The following is a 17392-nucleotide window of genomic DNA, read 5'->3' as shown; positions in this document are numbered from 1 at the left end:
AGCCCTAGGGGGCTACAGTTGGGTCCTGACAGAAGTAGACACTGACTCTGGCATGGGTTTTCCTTACCCAAGGGAACATGCAAATACTCTGAGTACCATTTAAAAAACAACTAAACAGAAGATACTGCATGGATCTGCATGGCTAATTGTCATTTCTTCAGACCAAGGAACACACTATACAGCCCATAATGTCCAACAATGGGCAGAGAGATAGGTGCCTCAGAGTCATTGTTTGCTAGGTAAGTAGAACAGGTAATTAAAGCACTGGCAACATAAAAGGCTGGCTTACATGCCTTCATGAGTGTGTGCTCATACTCAGCATAAGTGGGACTAAAGGAGTCTGCCCACTAGATGTTCCTGTTTCTCTGGTTGATCTGGAGAAGAAGAGGTGAGGAGGATGCTGGTATGACATGCAAATCTTGCCAAGGGAGGAGTACATCGGTGTAATGACCATTTTTTTTTCTTCCTCAAATCAGTTCACTAAAAACTTTTCTCTCCCTCCTACTTGATGTAGTGGTCCTAGGACCAGGCCTGCAGCTACCAGTGCTGGAAGCAGGCTGATTTCTAAGCCAAAAACCGTAACTATGCTTTTAAACCTTATGTCAATATTCCTTAGGGCCTGATGTGACTGGGTTGCTCCTTCACCCCATTTAGTAAAACTGGGTCTAAGAGTGAATGCAGCTATATTGCTTGGTGGTAAAAATAATCCACTGGCTCTGCACCTACATAACTTTACCCTATTTGCATGGGAGTGGACTGAGAAGGAAGTACCTGCTAGACTAGCATTGCTGCCTGCAATCTAAACCAGCACGGTAGTGATTCTGATGTCTTTTCCAAAGGTGAAAACATTTGGGTATTAATGGAGAGAGAGAAATAAGGAATAAATAATGGGTCATAAACTGAGGGAAATCCAACAGTACATTAACACCTTGAAAGACACTCAGAGAAACAGATGACATTGTCTCTCAGCTCAATTATAACAGATACCTAAAAAGGTAAAGCTATTTGTTTGACAAGACCGCTCCTGCTTTTGGAACCTGACAAGATTGAAGAGAAGCCTGCAAACTTGAGTGGACCCACCTTGGGAAACATTAATATAATGGACTAGACTAGTTATTAATGATTATATGAGACTCTAGTGTATCAATATCTTTTTGAATTATATGTTTCTTTTGATGTAAGGTATCTGAAGATCAAGGGTAGACAGTCATATTATGAAATATATATATATTTGGTTTTTATTACCCATTTCCTGGCATACCAATCCTAAAATCTTTGGAACTTCCGAAGTGTTATCTTTTTGTATGCTAATGTTGATCAACATCTTCAAGATGGGGCTGGTCACCAGAAAGAGACAGGCATGATTAGAGGATTGGGACTTTTAGTCCCACCCCCCCAATCTCCTAGGAGGGGAAAGGAGCTGAAAGTCAAGCTGATCACCAATGGCCAGTGGTTTAATCTATCATGGCTACATAATGAAGCCTTCATGAACTCCAAGAGAACAGGCTTCAGAGAGCTTTAGGATGGCTGAACATGTGGAGGTTCCTGGAAGGCATGGAAGCTCTGCACCTCTTACCTCATACCTTACCCTACACATCTCTTCATCTATGTCTTTGTAATATCCTTTATAATAAGCTGGTAAATGTGAGACAGTGTTTCCCTGAGTTCTGTGAGCCACTCTAGCAAATTAAATGACCCACAGAGAGGGTTGTAAGAATCTCAACTTGAAGCTCATCAGTCAGAAGTTCTGGAGGCCTGGACTGGAGTCTGGGGTATGGGGTAGTAGGGCAGTCTTGGGGACTGGGCCCTCAACCTGTGGGAACTGGCACTATATCCAGGTAGACAGTGTTAGAATTGAATTAGAGGACACCCATTTGGTGTCCACTGCAGAAGTGACCGATTGCTTGGTGGGAGGAGGAATCTCCCTGCTCCATACTTTTGGTCACAGAAGTTGCCTTCTGTGTTGATGATTATTGCAGTGTGAGAGCAGAGGGGAAAAACAGCTCAGTTTTATCATAACCAACTAATAAGGGAAATGCAAATCAAAACTCATACCCACTAAAATGGCGACTATCAAAAACAAACAAACGAACCCAGAAAATAACAGGGTTAACAAGGATGTGGAAAAACTGGAAACCTTGTTCATTTCTGGTAGGAAGGTAAAATGGAACGACCTCTATGCAAAAACAGTGTGATGGTTCCTCAAAAAGTTACAAATAGAATTACCATACAACCTAGTCATTCAATTTTTGGGTACATACCCACAACCCTATGCTGATGGAGTGTCCATCAACAGATGACTGCATAAGCAAAATATGGTATATCCATATTGTATCCATGGAATGTTGTTCAGCCTTAAATAGGAAGGAAATTCTGCAATATGCTACAACATGGATGAATTTTGAGAACATTATGCTAAGTGAGATAAGCAAGTCACACACACAAAAAAAACACAAGTACTGTATGATTCCATTTATATGAGGTACTTAGGGTAGTCAAAATCATACAGGCAGAAAACAGAATGATGGTTTCCAGGAAATGGGGGAGGGTATACAGTTATTGTTTAATGAATATAGAGTTTCAGTTTTACAAAATCAAAGAGTTATGGAGATGGTTATACAACATTATGAATGTATTTAGTACTACTAAACTGTACACTTAAAAATGGTTATGAGGGTAAATTTTATGCTGTGTGTATTTTACCACAATAAAAAGAAAGAAAGAAAGAAAAAGAAACATATTGTGGATGAACCAGATGGTGATTAAAAAAAAAGTTACATAATTTTAGAGTGTTTTTCCATCAACTCTATTGAAAAATAGACCTTTCCTTTTCTCAGTATTTGATAATCTATACTAAGAGGAGACTAGTAGCAGTTATGGAATGAGTTTGTATTCCTCCAAAATTTATCATATGTTGAAATCTAATCCTTAATATGAAGGTATTCAGAGGTGGGACCTTTAGGGGGTGATCAAATCACAAGGGTGGAGAACTCATAAATGAGATTTGTGCCCTTCTAAGAAGAGGCCACAGAACTAGCTTGCTCTGTTTCCACCATTTGAGGATATGAGAAGTCAGCAGTCTATAATCCAGAAGAGAGCCCTCAGCAGAACCCAACCATGCTGACACCCTGATCTCAGGCTTCCAGCCTCCAAACTATGAGAAATAATTATCAAAACAAAACAAAACAGGAGGTGGCTGGCAAGATGGCCGAACAGGAACAGCTCCAGTCTGCAACTCCCAGCGAGATAAATGCAGAAGGTGGGTGATTTCTGCACTTCCAACTGAGGTACTTGGCTCATCTCACTGAGACTGGTTAGACCATGGGTGCACCCCATGGAGGGCGAGCCAAAGCACGGTGGGGCATTGCCTAACCTGAGCAGCACAAGGGTTTAGTGAACTCCCTCCCCTAACCAAGGGAAGCCATGAAGGACTGTGCCTTCAGGGATGGTACATTCCGGCTCAGATACTATGCTTTTCCTACAGTCTTCACAATCCACAGACCACGAGATTCCCTTGGGTGCCTACACCACCACAGCCCTGGGTGTCAAGCACAAAACTAGGTGGCCGTTTGGGCAGACACCAAGCTTACTGTAGGAGTTTGTCTTTTTTTTTTTTTACATACTCCAGTGGTGCCTGGAAAGCCAGCAAGACAGAACCATTCACTCCCCTGGAAAGGGGACTAAAGCCAGGGAGCCAAGAGGTCTAGCTCAGTGGATCCCACCAACAAAAAGCCCAGCAAGCTAAGATCCACTGGCTGAAAATTCTCTCTGCCAGCACAGCAGTCTAAAGTTGATTCACAATAGCAAAGACTTGGAACCAAACCAAATGCCCATCAATTATAGACTGGATAAAGGAAATGTGGCACATATACACCATGGAATACTATACAGCCATAAAAAAGGATGAGTTCATGTCCTTTGCAGGGACTGAAGTTGGAAACCATCATTCTCAGCAAACTAACACAGGAACAGAAAATGAAACACCACATTTTTTCACTCATAAGTGGGAGTAGAAGAATGAGAACACATGGACTCAGGGAGGGGAACATCACACACTGGGGCCTGTTAGGGGGTGGGAGCTAGCGGAGGGATAGCATCAGGAGAAATACCTAATGTAGATGACAGGTTGATAGGTTCAGTAAACTACCATGGCATGTGTGTACCTATGTAACAAATCTGCATGTTCTGCACGTGTATCCCAGAACTTAAAAGTATAATATTAATAAAAAAAATATGACCAATGTTATTGGAAAATGCCAGATAAAACAAACAAAAATCCATTCTGGTAATCTGTATCTTTTAGATGAAGCATTTAATCCAGTTATATTTAAGGTTAATTTTGACATGTGAGGCTTTGTTCTTGTGTACTGTTATCTTCTAGAATAAATTCATTCTTTTTCTCTGTCTTTATGTTATCATGGTTTGATGAAATTTTGTCACATTTCCATTTGATTCCATTCTCTTTGTTTTATAAGACCTGTGAGTTTTATATTTTCATGTGTTTGTGTGATGGTGAGTATCAACCTTTTGTTTCCATGTTTAAGAGCCCTCTGAGAACTGTCTGTAGGGACAGTCTAGTGGTGACAAATTCCCTCAAAATTTCCTTGTCTGGGAAAGACTATTTCTCCTTTATCTGTAAGGCTATTCTGGCAGGATATAAAATTCTTGGCTCAGAGTTGTTTTTGTTTGTTTGTTTGTTTTCTTTTTAGCACAATGGCCAAAATGCCATCTCACACTTTTTGGCCTATAAGGTTTCTTTCTGCTCTTGCTAATTTTAAAAATTCTTTCTTTCACTTGAATTTAAACATTCCGAATATTATATGCCATGTAAAATCCTTTTTGCAATGTATTTACATGAAGATCACCAGATCTCCTGCATTTAAATATCTAACTCTTTTGCTAGATTTGGGATATTTTCATCACTTATTTCCTTCAGTAAGATTTCTAAACTTTTTGATCTCTTTTCCCCCTCAAAAATACTGGTAATTCGTAAGTTTGGTCATTTTGTGTAGTCCAAGACATCTTGAGGGCTGTTTTCATTCTTTTTTTCCTTATTTTTGTCTGACTGGATTATTTCAAAGGCCTGTCTTCAAGTTTTGAAATTCCTCCTACTGCTTGGTCTAGTCTATTACTGAAGCTTTCAAATGCATTTTGTATTTCCTTCAGTGAATTTTCAGTTCCAGAATTTGTCTGGTTTTTTAAAGATATCAATCTCCCTGGTAAATTTCTCATTCATATCTTGAAATGATTTTCTTATTTGTATTGGCTTTCAGGTTTCTCTTGTACCTCATTGAAGTTCTTTAAAATCAATATTTTGCATTTCTTATCTGTTATTTCAAGGAATTCTTTCTGATTGGGATCTGTTCCTAGAAAATTGCTGTAGTCCTTTGGTAGTATCATATTTTCTTGTTTTTTCATGTTTCCTGTTTCCTTCCATTGCATATCTGGTATTGTTTGTTCCAATTTTTAAGAATTGCTTCTGTAGGAGAGAATATTTTTCCTGAAGATAAATGTACGTTGTTGGTTAAGTAAGACACCTTGGCTTTGATTTTTGGTGCTGTTGTAGTGTCGTCTTCAAGTGACTTTTTCAGCAGTACACAAGGTCAGTGGTATGTGTAATTTCCTCAGTGGCTTAGGGTATGGTGATTAGCTGAAGCTGTGAAGTTAGGCTGGGGACTCGGATGCCAACTGAGTCAGTCTTTGGGCCCCAGAGGTGGCAGCAGCAGGGTGAATATGCCTGTTTTTAGGCCATAGAGCAGCTTATGCTGGCTGCAGTGTTAGAGTATCCAGAAAGGCTGATTCTTGGGCCTCCAGGTGAATTGCTTAGAAGCTAGTAATGAGAGCAGTGGTCCAGGTATGTGGATAAGTTATCAGCCCTCTTAATGTGAGTGATGGCAGCAGTGGTGGTGGAGCAACCCACTGAGACCCAAGAGGTCCATGTTGGTGTTGCTGGTAGCTGCAATGGGTTGAGTATGCTAGTCCTCAGTTCCATAGCTGCCCAGAGTAGGGCAGTGGGTACCATCCTAAGTGTCCATTATGGCATTCCTGGAGGCGGCTGTTCTCTGCTTTTGTGCTCATGGTATGCCTGGGGTTTATTGAGACTCTTGGATCTGTGGGTTTACAGTTTTCATTAAATTTGAAAAATATTTAAATATTTATGTGTCCCTTCTCTTTGGAGATTTCAATTGCATATATTCAAGGCCAACTGAAATTGTCTCACAGCTCAGTAATGCTGTTGATTTTCTAAAATTATTTTTTATCTTTGTGTTTCACTTTGGATAGTTATTACTGCAGTGTCTTCAAGTTCACTGATACTTTCTTCTGAAATGTCTAATTTACTATTAAACCCATCCAGTGGGTTTTTTTTACCTCAGAAAACGTAGTTTTCATCTCTAGAGGTATGATTTCAACTTATTTAAGACTAAGAGACATTCCAGGTCTCTTTTTTGAATATATGGAACAGAGGTAAAATAACTATTTAATAGTAACAGCTTGTTAATGTCTAATTCTAACCTTGTATAAATTCTGATACCATTTCAATAAGCTAATTTTATTCACTTCTTTATTTTCCTGCTGCTTTATATGCCTGGCAACTTTTGATTGGATGGTAGACATTATGAATTTTACTTTATCAGATGCTGGTTATTTTTGTATTTCTTAAGTCTTCTTGAGTTTTGTTCTCAGACATAGGTTATTACTTGGAATCAGTTTCATTTTCTTGCATCTGGCTTTTCAGATATGTTAGGCAGAACTAGAAAAGTGCTTAGTCTACGGTTAACTATTAACTATCCCCGCTGTTGAGGCAAGACAATACCTTGTGAATAAGGGGTTTTCCAGCCTGGTTAGTGGAAATGGGTACTATACCCAGGCCTATGTGAGTGTCAGGCACCATTCCCTCTAGTCTGGCTGGGTCTTTCCCTAGCACTGAGTAGTTTCCTCACACGTATGCACTGATCAATATTCTACTGAATACTTAAGGGGACTCTCCATGTATCTCCAGGGTTCCCTTCCTGTACAGCTCTCTGCTCTCTGGTACTCTGTCCTGCAAACTCTAATAGCCTTGGTCTCCTGAGACTCCCAGCTCCATCTTTTCAACCAAAAGAGTCTGTCGGGTTTCATCTGGTGCTCCCTCCCTATGCAGTACTTTGAACTCTCTTAAGGCGGTCAGCGGTGGCAGTCACAGAACTCATCTCATTTCCTTCATGTTTCTTTTGGATCATTTTCCTTTGCACCTAATATTCAGTGTCATAAGAACCTTTGTTTTCTATATTTTGTTTTTTTAGAGGGTTGGTTCAGCTAAAAGAGTAAACCCCATCCCAGTTACTTCATCTTGGCCAGAAAAGGTACTCATCTAGTTTTTGAGTATGAATATAGACAGAAGTTAAAGTCATTTAAGATGAGAATGACTCCTTACCTTATTAACGTATCATCATCCACAATGACTAACCATGCTGTTTTGTCCTGGCTACGATTCAGAAATCTTTCCAAAATGGCAAATGTCTTTCCACAATGACCTAGAAAAGTCAAGAAGAAAACTTACAATGTATTATTTTCTACAAAATATATAGAATTCATTAATTTCTTTTTAGTTTTCAAGTGTTGTAAGAGCTTACATGTCAACATACACCTTAAAAGTTCAAAATTTTAAAAAATAGCCTTCTCTAATTTTCATAGACACATTGAACCAGTATGAAATTTAGAGCTAGAGAGAGATCCAAGATGGCTGATGATTAGCAGCTCGGGCACGTACCTCCCAGTGAAAGCGCAAAGAACGAGAGGACGCCACACTTTCAGACGAATATTAGTTGCTCACGGACCAGGAGATTCCCAGTGGAGGAGCTCCACGGGTCGCGAGGGCGACTCTTGTGGCTGGCGTGGCGGTTTTGCTGGTGCCTTAGCACGCCAGTTCTTGGTGCAGAGTCCGGAGATTCCCGGGCAGAAAAGCACCATCAATCTTAACACCGCTGTTTTGGCCGGCTCAGTGGATTGCTCAGATTTCGGCGCAGGGAATCAACAAGTTGGACGTCAGAGACCCAGTTAGAAAGTCGGTAATTATAAAGACGACAGACGGACAAATATATAATGAAGGGAAGAAACCAGCGTAAAAAGGTAGAGAACACTCAAAATCAGAATGCCTCTCCCTCTACAGGGGATAGCAATTCCTTATCAGTAACGGAACAAGGCTTAATAGATTACGAGCGTGTTCCAATAACAGAAGCAGGTTTCAAAACGTGGGTGATAAGAAACTTCTGTGAATTAAAAGAACTTGTTCTAACCCAATGCAAAGAAACTAAGAACCTTGAAAAAAGGTTTGACGAAATGTTAACGAGAATGGACAATTTAGAGAAGAATATAAGTGAATTGATGGAGCTGAAAAACACAACACGAGAACTTCGCGAAGCATGCACAAGTTTAAACAGTCGAATTGATCAAGCAGAAGGAAGGATATCAGAAGTCGAGGACCAGCTCAGTGAAATGAAACGAGAAGACAAGAATGTAGAAAAAAGGATGAAAAGGAATGAGCAAAGTCTCCAGGAAATATGGGACTATGTGAAAAGACCTAATTTACGTTTGATAGGTGTACCTGAATGTGATGAAGAGAATGAATCCAAGTTGGAAAATACTCTTCAGGATATCATTCAGGAAAATTTTCCCAACCTGGCAAGGCAGGGTAATATTCAACTCCAGGTAATACAGAGAACACCACAAAGATATTCTTCAAGAAGACCAACCCCAAGGCACATAATCGCCAGATTTATTAGGGTTGAAATGAAGGAGAAAATACTAAGGGCAGCCAGAGAGAAAGGTCAGGTTACCCATAAAGGGAAACCTATCAGACTTACAGCAGATCTCTCAGCAGAAACCCTACAAGCCAGAAAAGAGTGGGGACCAATATTTAACATTAAAGAAAAGAACTTTCAACCCAGAATTTCCTATCCAGCCAAACTAAGCTTTATGAGCGAAGGAAAAATTAAATCTTTTGCGAACAAACAAGTACTTAGAGAGTTCACCACCACCAGGCCTGCTTTACAAGAGCTTCTGAAAGAAGCACTATACATATAAAGAACAACCAATATCAGCCTTTCCAAAAATATATCAAAAAGCAAAGAACTTTAACACAATAAAAAATTTACATCAACTAATGGGCAAAACAGCCAGCTAGCATCAAACGCCGGTATTAAACTTATATATATTTTAATTGGATAAAAAGCCAAAACCCATCGGTATGCTGCATCCGGGCCCATCTTACATGCAACAATACACAAAGACTCAGAGAGAAGGAGGAAGATGTACCAATCTAACAGAGAGTAAAAATAAACTAATAAACAAAAAGCAGGAGATGCAATTCTCGCCTCTGATAAAGTAGACTTTAAAGCAACAAAGATCAAAAGAGGCGAGGAATGACATTACATAATGGCAAAAGGATCAATGCAACAAGAAGAGCTAACGATTCTATAAATCAACGAGATAGAAAATTAACAAGGATATTCAGAACTTGAACTCAGACCCGGAACAAGTAAACTTAATAAACATTTATAGAACTCTCCACTTCAAATACACAAAACATACATTACCACCTCACACCTATTCCAAAGGTGACTATATAATTGGAAGTAAATCACTCCTCAGTAATCGCATAGCATTTCATAGGTTTAAATTAAATATTGGTTGGCTGTTTGTTTGTTATCTTCTTCCCTTATTCCTTCCTGACTACATCATTAAGTATAATTATCAGTATAAAAGAGGTTTTCAATACCCATTACTAAATTGCATTCTAGCCTGGGCAAGAAAGCAATACTCCTATTCTCTCTCCCTCTTTCTTTTCCTTCTCCCTCCTCCCCATTCTCTCTCTCTCTTTCTCTTCCTTTTTCCTCCTTCCTATTCTCTCTCTCTCTTTCTCTTTAAAAAAAAAAAAAAAAAGAAATTTAGAGCTAATCAAATCCAAGCCATTCATTTCACATGTGAGGAAATGGAGACCTAAAGAGATTAGTGGAATTACACAGTCCACAGATAATTTGAGACAGAGATGGAATTAGTATCTTCAGTCCAAGCAAGAAAGTTTTAAGACTCACAGCAATGATAGATGCCTGCCATCATTTCTTAGATACGCTTATTCTGAAGGAGCTGTTAGAAGCCCAGGCAACACTGCCACAGGGAAGCCACAGTGCAAAGGTGGAAGTTCATGCCTTCATTTATTTATTTTGTAAATATTTACTACCACTAAGTTTCTAACACGCCAGTTACTGTGGCAGGTACTAAGATATGCACCAATGATATAGTGTTGAGTAAGACAGAGTAACGGTACTTCAGACACCAACAGATAAATTACAATGCTTTAAAGGACCAAAATTTTGCTAGGACCAAAATAAAATACTCAGGAAGAGTAGTTAAACTGATAAACAGGAATATGCCCCTCATTTTAATCAAGTATTTGGTGACACAGTGGAGAACAAACTAATATTAACTTATATTAATGACTTTAAACCACTCAATTTGACCTTTATTTTCTTTACTCTTGGTCTCTTTATTCATTTTTAACCATTACAATATGTATGCTTGAAAGCCATCTCAAATTCCTTTTAGAATAAATATAAATATAGACAATAATAAGGTCAGACTAGAAATGAAGAAATCAAATAAGGAATGCATAAGTAAATACATGATTATTAAACCCAATCTAAAATAGTTTTTCCAAATCAAACAGCAACAGACAGACTCAGTAACACACTTAACCTTGTAGGAAGAATTGGTAACTACAGAAATGGCATATATCTGATTCTGCATTGTACTATATTAATGCAGGAATTATGGATGACACTAACATAAAATAATCAAGATGCATTACTGTATAGAACAAGAAAATCAGTTTGCTACTCCTATTTTACTCGTAAAAGGACATGGGGAACCAAAAAACTCAAGAAAAAAGGGTGGCAAGAATATTGAATAAAACTTTAGATGAATAAAGAATATCTGAAGATGAGGTGGCCAAATTTATACTTCCATTTTTTGAAATAATTTTTTTTAAATGTTTGTAAATGTAAGTGCAGTTTTGTAACATGGATATATTGCACAGTGGTGAAGTCTGGGCTTTTGGTGAAGCCATCACTCAGAGTGTCTATCGTACCCAGTGGGTACTTTCTCATCCCTCATCCTCTTCTGCTCTCCCACCTTTTTGAGTCTCCAGTGTCTACCATGCCACTCTATAAGTCCTAAAAAGTATTTTTAATTAGAAAGCCTGCAATTTGAAGGGAAAAGCAGGTTTATTTCCAAGAATTTACTAATTAAAATCTTAACATATAGAATAGAGTTTATTCTACATATAACTGGTGTAGAATGTGGTTAGGTGGTACTCCCAGGTACTATAACATGTGAACTAGACTATAAAACTGACGAGGATAGAAGCTTTGTGTGGAAATATGATAAATTAACTTTAAACACCCCATTATGGCCACAAAGAATTATGAAGGTATGAAAAATCTATTGTTAAACTCTATTGTAACCATCACGTGCTCAATTATAGGATATAACCTACTAAAAACTTGCAACACTTTGTACTATAAAGCCCTTAGTTTCAAAGAACCAATATATATCTGTGAGGAAAGAAGGAAAAAAACTAATATAAGGCAAAAATTATAGCATTTATAAAATATTTCACTTTTATCCTAACCTAATTTACTATATTACAGAATGGGGATGTTTAATAAGGAGAGTAGTAGGAATTATGGACTTACCTCTATCTGTGTTAGGAATTCCCAAATCCACAGTAGGGATGGAACTTTCCGTATAGTCACTGTAGTATTCAATAAGACTTGCCTGGCTCTCCCAAGTCTGTTTAACAATAGGTACTGAAAAAATTACAGAGGTGACAATCACTGGCACAGTTATACAGGGAAGTTTGAAAACTCAAAACAGCAGTATAATCACCTACAAGGGAAGAGAAACATTACTTGTCGTTCTTCAGGTGTTCCAAGAGTTGCTTGCTTCCAACCCTTAGAAATGCCAACGTTGATGACTAAAACCCTCTTTTTGAAGCAGGTTTCTCTAGGGTACAGCATTTCTCATTCCTGTGATGAACACACTTACTTCCATATAATGATAAATTTTCTGGTTTGATTACGCTATTGTGTTTACATTAATGTTAACTAATTTTTCTTTTACCATGAAACATGGTAAGAGAAAATCCATCCCTCTTACCATGCAGAATGAGAAGACCTTTGCAAACTATGCACCTTCCCGCCCAAAGATTCTAACAGAACTACCCAACCCTACAAAGGACATGACCTTGCCAAATGAGAATCACTGCATACGATAACTGATATTATGATGTTGTACTTTTGAAAAATGTGGAAGAAATAAGATTCAAAACTACTGCAGACTTTAAAACTCTATCATTAGCAGCTACATTGCTTTAACACAATAAACACAACAGAAAGCTGTCCTGGTTTTCTGTATTTTCGGTTTGGATGCTCAAAGATAGCTCTGTCTGCATGCCTGACATACAGACTTACCACTACTTGATATTAATTCATCTGATCAAGTAATTATTTTCTTCTATACTTAAGAAACAAATTACATCTAGGCATCTCTGAATTTTAAAAAGTGGTTTCTTGTTTTTTCAATGGAAAAAAATATAAATTTTATATCCTGTTAAGAATCAAAACTCTGATGAACGAAATCTTCACTTAACTTTTGAGAAACTTTATCAGATCATGCATCTTTCCCCTATTCCCAACTGAAATCAAACTATATACAAAAAGTGACATTCCAATGTAAAATTTAAGTGTTTAGTAAGTAAGCAAATTCTGAGTCCAGCGCAGACAGCCCTTATGTAGAAAATTCAAAAGTGCACCATTTTATAATCTCTCATTCATTGGCTTAAAGAAAAAAAAAAAAGCTGAGTTCTGCACATCTGCTAAAATTATTACCAAATTGCCAGTTAAATATTATTTTTATATAATAAAATATAATTTTCTGCAGCCACAGAAAAGCAGACAGTTCTAAAGGTTTCTACATGGGAAAATGGTCAAAGATTAAATAGATAGGGCTATGGGGGGACAAGAAAAAGAAAAAAGAGATTTAAAAAAATTTCACTCTGTTTTATTTCCAAATTTCAGCACAACAAAAATGTTAATCCTGGCACTGCTGTGGCAGTTTGCTTTGCATATAATAAGCAAGAGAACTTACCCCACAAAGGGCTCCCTGCAGCTTGCAGTCACTAAAAGTTCACGCTGTTGGGTAAAATATCCTCCAATGCATAATGCTGGAAGAAGCTGTGAGGAAAGGTCAAGAACTTTCCTCAGTCCCCAGCAAGGGTCCTGCAGGCTGTGCAAATTCTGCTTTCCGATTTCCTCAGCCTGTAGGCTTTCAGTCCTCTTTGCTCTAATAAGGTTTATTAAATGACACAGGTGTTTCTTCTCAATTAACTGATTTAAATAAAATTAAAATCAAATTCAAGGAAGAGTTAGCGCTTTTGCTTTCTCTTTTACTTTGAAACAGGTAAAATAGGAATTACACTAAAGAATTATTGTGTGTATGACTTATTTCCCAACACCTGGCATAGTGCCTAGGCCATAGTAGGTACTCAATAAATAGTTGAATGAGGACTGAATTTTGTAGGCATTTCAATAAAAGGCCTAGGATTATTTGTGGAAACTAGTTAAAGGAAGGTTTTATTCATAAAGGCAATTCAGCCTTTGATTAATCATTTTAAAATAAGCCAACTATTTAAATATACTAAGATATTATGATTCTATAATACCTAAAGCACTCAACAGTTTATACATCTCTCTCCTTGTCAATATAACCCCCATGATTCTGTCATCTCTTAGCTGTAAAGGATTTAAAAAGTCTTCTATAATAACAGTTTAAGGTTTTATTTTCAACCAGGGTTAATTCTAAATTACTTAAACTTTTAAAGTATTGGTTTATTTATTAGCATCATTTAAATTATAAAATGAATTCATTTTATTATTTACAAAATATTTTATATTGTATTGAGGCACTGTGTTCCTAAAGATATTAAACTTTAAGAAAATACCTCAATAAGTTACCTGATACATTATCTCCTTTTCAATAGAGAAGCATACTTCCTATCACATAATAGTGAATACCTCTTTCAAGAAAGTTTGTCACAAGATAACTTAAATTTGGAGCAAAGTAAAAATTTTACTATAAAAATGCCAGCTGCACAGATGGCATAAATCTTCCTTAGAGCTTTCTAGACTCTAAGCAGAAGATGTGTCTCACTATGAGGAGAAAACATGCATTTTTTTCCCCTAGGGAAGTGACTTGGAAAAGTGTCTCAGATTATAAATGAAAAGGAACTTGATGCTTGAACATTTTATTAAAACTACCACACCATCAAATGTGAATAGTTTTTATTTTAAGGAATTCACTATATTCAGTTTGCAGATGGCCCTTTTGTCTCAGCATGCAAGTCAGTAGCCAGAAAATAAGACCCTGTTTGCATTTCTCTCCTCAGGAGAAGGTTAGGGAGACACACAAGTGTGTCCTAATTCAACATTTTAAAGATTGAGATGTACCCAAGACTGAAAACCATCCCTCCTGGATAAGCTTACACAACGTTGTAGGGTAATCTGGAACAGATTAGTCAAAGAGAACACCAGCCACCAAACACCCCTCTCAATCAGTTTGTTCAGATTTGCCTCTAGACAAGATCACAGCAGTAAAGACAGCAAACAGGTTTTTTTTTTTTTTAATCTAAAAGGAATATGGTGCTAATTTTTAAGAGCTTAGGAAGCTGTGAAAAGGAACTGAAGGCTGAGGAAACAGAAATGTAACCTCTTTAATTAGAGGGAAACTGCAGGACAGCATCCCACAACCCACCATTTGATGAACAAAACCAGCGGCTGCCACAAGGTACATGAGACATGCACACAAACTGCATGGCAGAATGATGCAAAGAAAATTCTTAAGGTTTTATGACAGCTCACATCACACAGTGGGAAACACAGAACCCAAGAGTAAGCCATCAAGCTGAATATTAAAACACCAGAGCTCTTTTCCTTGCTTAAATATAATTTTACATGCTATGCTCAATTCATCACCTTATGTAACAGTTCTCAAGTTTCTTTAAAACCCTACTAAATGCTTGCCTCGCAGAGAGTATTGTTGCTGTTTCAATGATGTCAATGTGCGTTACTTCCTTGAATCAAGAGACAGAATATATTTTTGCTTATTGTGTTCTAAGAATGCTATATTTCACTTAAATGAGAATCCAGACAAAAGGAATTACATAAATGTGTCGTCAAGCAAACAAAGTACAATATTTACATTTGTTTTTTTCATTTTGAAACTTGGTTTTATTATCAATTCTTCCATGAGAGCATAAAAACTAAATGCAACCTATATTTTCCCTTTCTGTGACTACGGCCTTGAACAGAACATGTTCCGTTTCTCCTCCTCATCCTGGGAGGTGATCAACACTATAATGAACCAGGAGTGGGGGCCATCGCCACTCAGTGCCAGAGAACACTGTGCCCACAATTAACCATACAGCCCACTCTCAACTTGGCAAAGATAAATACAGTTTCTTATCTAGATTTTTTTCCTTCATCATTTGGCCTTTGTTACTAGAGTATTTCTATCACAGACTGCACAGGGAAAGGAAAATATGGAAAAAACAAAAACAAAAACACCTCAGACAACGTATTTGCTTGACTGTAGTAGTGATAGGCTTAGACAGGAGTGGCAGTCTACATTCTCAGCTCGACTTGTATTTTAGATCCTGGTGGGTTTCAATTCCTTGCCATCCCCATTGCTACTAAAAATGGAAAGCCTAATTTCACAGCTTCTGGCCAAGTCAAAACTGACCTTGAGCATAGCGGGACATCAACATGAATATCAAAGACTATTTATCAAGCATTGAGTTTGTAATATATACAAGAAGATTACAGTATAGCTGTGCTGTGGTAGAAAAAAACATGGGATTTAGGAGCCAGAAAACCCAAGTCCTTGGCTCTGCTACTCAACAGGATATAAGAAACTGGGCCAGTTGTGTATCATTCCAAACTCAGCTTTTTCTACAAGTGAATAACAATAATTATCATATCACAAGGCAGTGTCAACATGAAATTAGATGACAGAACATATGTGAAAAACACACCAGAAAATGTCTAAAAGATGAGCAGTTAGAAGCAGTGTGGTGTTGTCCTTGTAACTGACAGAACTACATAACTCTTTAGGCCAACTGGTGGCTGGACTAGCCTTCTAAAACAAGGGGCAGAGCCCAGTGGCCTGGCAGGTTACACTTCCATCATGCAAAATGGACTTCAAAGTCACTGAAATCCTGTTGCCTTAGACTATCTTTTCAAACAAACATATCCAAGTTGAAAAATGGCTTACCACAGAAACCCAAATATGAAAACTTCATGATACATTTTAGGCCTCGTACTTCAGTGATCCCACATTCAAATTAACAGCAGTAAATCAATGCATCTGGGTTTGGGAGGTTTGTTTCTAATGCTCCTAACGGGCTTTTAAGATCTTGTAATTTTTAAAGACTTTTGACTCAAAATTCAAACTGAAAAAAAATTCATGAATATCTAAAAAGATCATCTCAAACTTACGCAAAATAAGAAAGCAGTAAACTAGATTATTCAAAATTACTAAATCAAAATTAACTAACTTTTTTTTCATTTCTGTAGAATATAAAAAATACAACAGGGAGCGTCCCTAATTTTAGTGATTCACTGTGACTTGAAAAATGTGTTTCAAAGAAAAAATACCAGCAACACCATCCTTAACATTACATTAATATTGTGAAAACAATCACTACTCCAAGTGCAGCTTCAAGAGCAATTAAATCAACTCAAACAGTTCCTGCTTGCTGCAAAAGACATAAAACAAAAAGCAGTATAGTTCATTTCTCCAATACCTTTTTAAAGAAAGTATTTGTCGAAATCATCCCACCAAACCCTTCCACATTATGAAAAAAGTTAAAGGACATTAAAGTTAAATTTATGATAAATAAAAATTTTATTTTAACTGCTATACTGATTCTTCATAGTAGCATAAGACTCCTTGTATAACAAATATACATATTCATTTAGGCTGATTTAATAGGATTTGGAATTTAATGTGGCTATTTTAGGCAAATGTGAAGGTTTATAGTTAATGTACTTTTATGATATAATTGATTATAGCTGGATTTTAATTGATGTTAATGTCTTAGACAATACTTTAATCCCAAACTATAATATTATTTTATTTGGAAAACATCTTCTCCTTTAAAATATAATGTGTATGTATCATATTATCCCATAAAATATATAAATGAACTTTCCCAGTAGTTCCAATCCCATGAAAATGACAGTTGGTTTAGAAATCTCTCCTACATAAATATCACATCCTTGGTGAAATCGACAGTCTT

General features: G+C 37.2%; 1 protein-coding gene across 1 annotated transcript in view; it reads right to left on the bottom strand.

Annotated features, from left to right (window-relative positions):
• Positions 1–17392, bottom strand: part of B3GLCT (beta 3-glucosyltransferase) — a 121407-nt gene that overhangs the window by 32224 nt on the left and 71791 nt on the right. Inside the window, exons 11-12 of the mRNA XM_064361733.1 lie at positions 11733–11846; positions 7415–7514 (exon numbers count right to left, since the gene is read on the bottom strand). Coding sequence (XP_064217803.1) covers positions 7415–7514; positions 11733–11846 — 214 coding nt within the window. The remainder of the gene's footprint in view (positions 1–7414; positions 7515–11732; positions 11847–17392) is intronic.

This window comes from Aotus nancymaae, unplaced genomic scaffold (assembly GCF_030222135.1).
Source record: "Aotus nancymaae isolate 86718 unplaced genomic scaffold, 86718_ANA_hifiasm-v0.15.2.pri h1tg000043l, whole genome shotgun sequence".
In the NCBI taxonomy this organism is placed as follows: Eukaryota; Metazoa; Chordata; class Mammalia; order Primates; family Aotidae; genus Aotus; species Aotus nancymaae.
The sequence above is the reverse complement of the archived record's forward strand: the minus strand, read 5'-3'. Positions and strand labels throughout refer to the sequence as shown.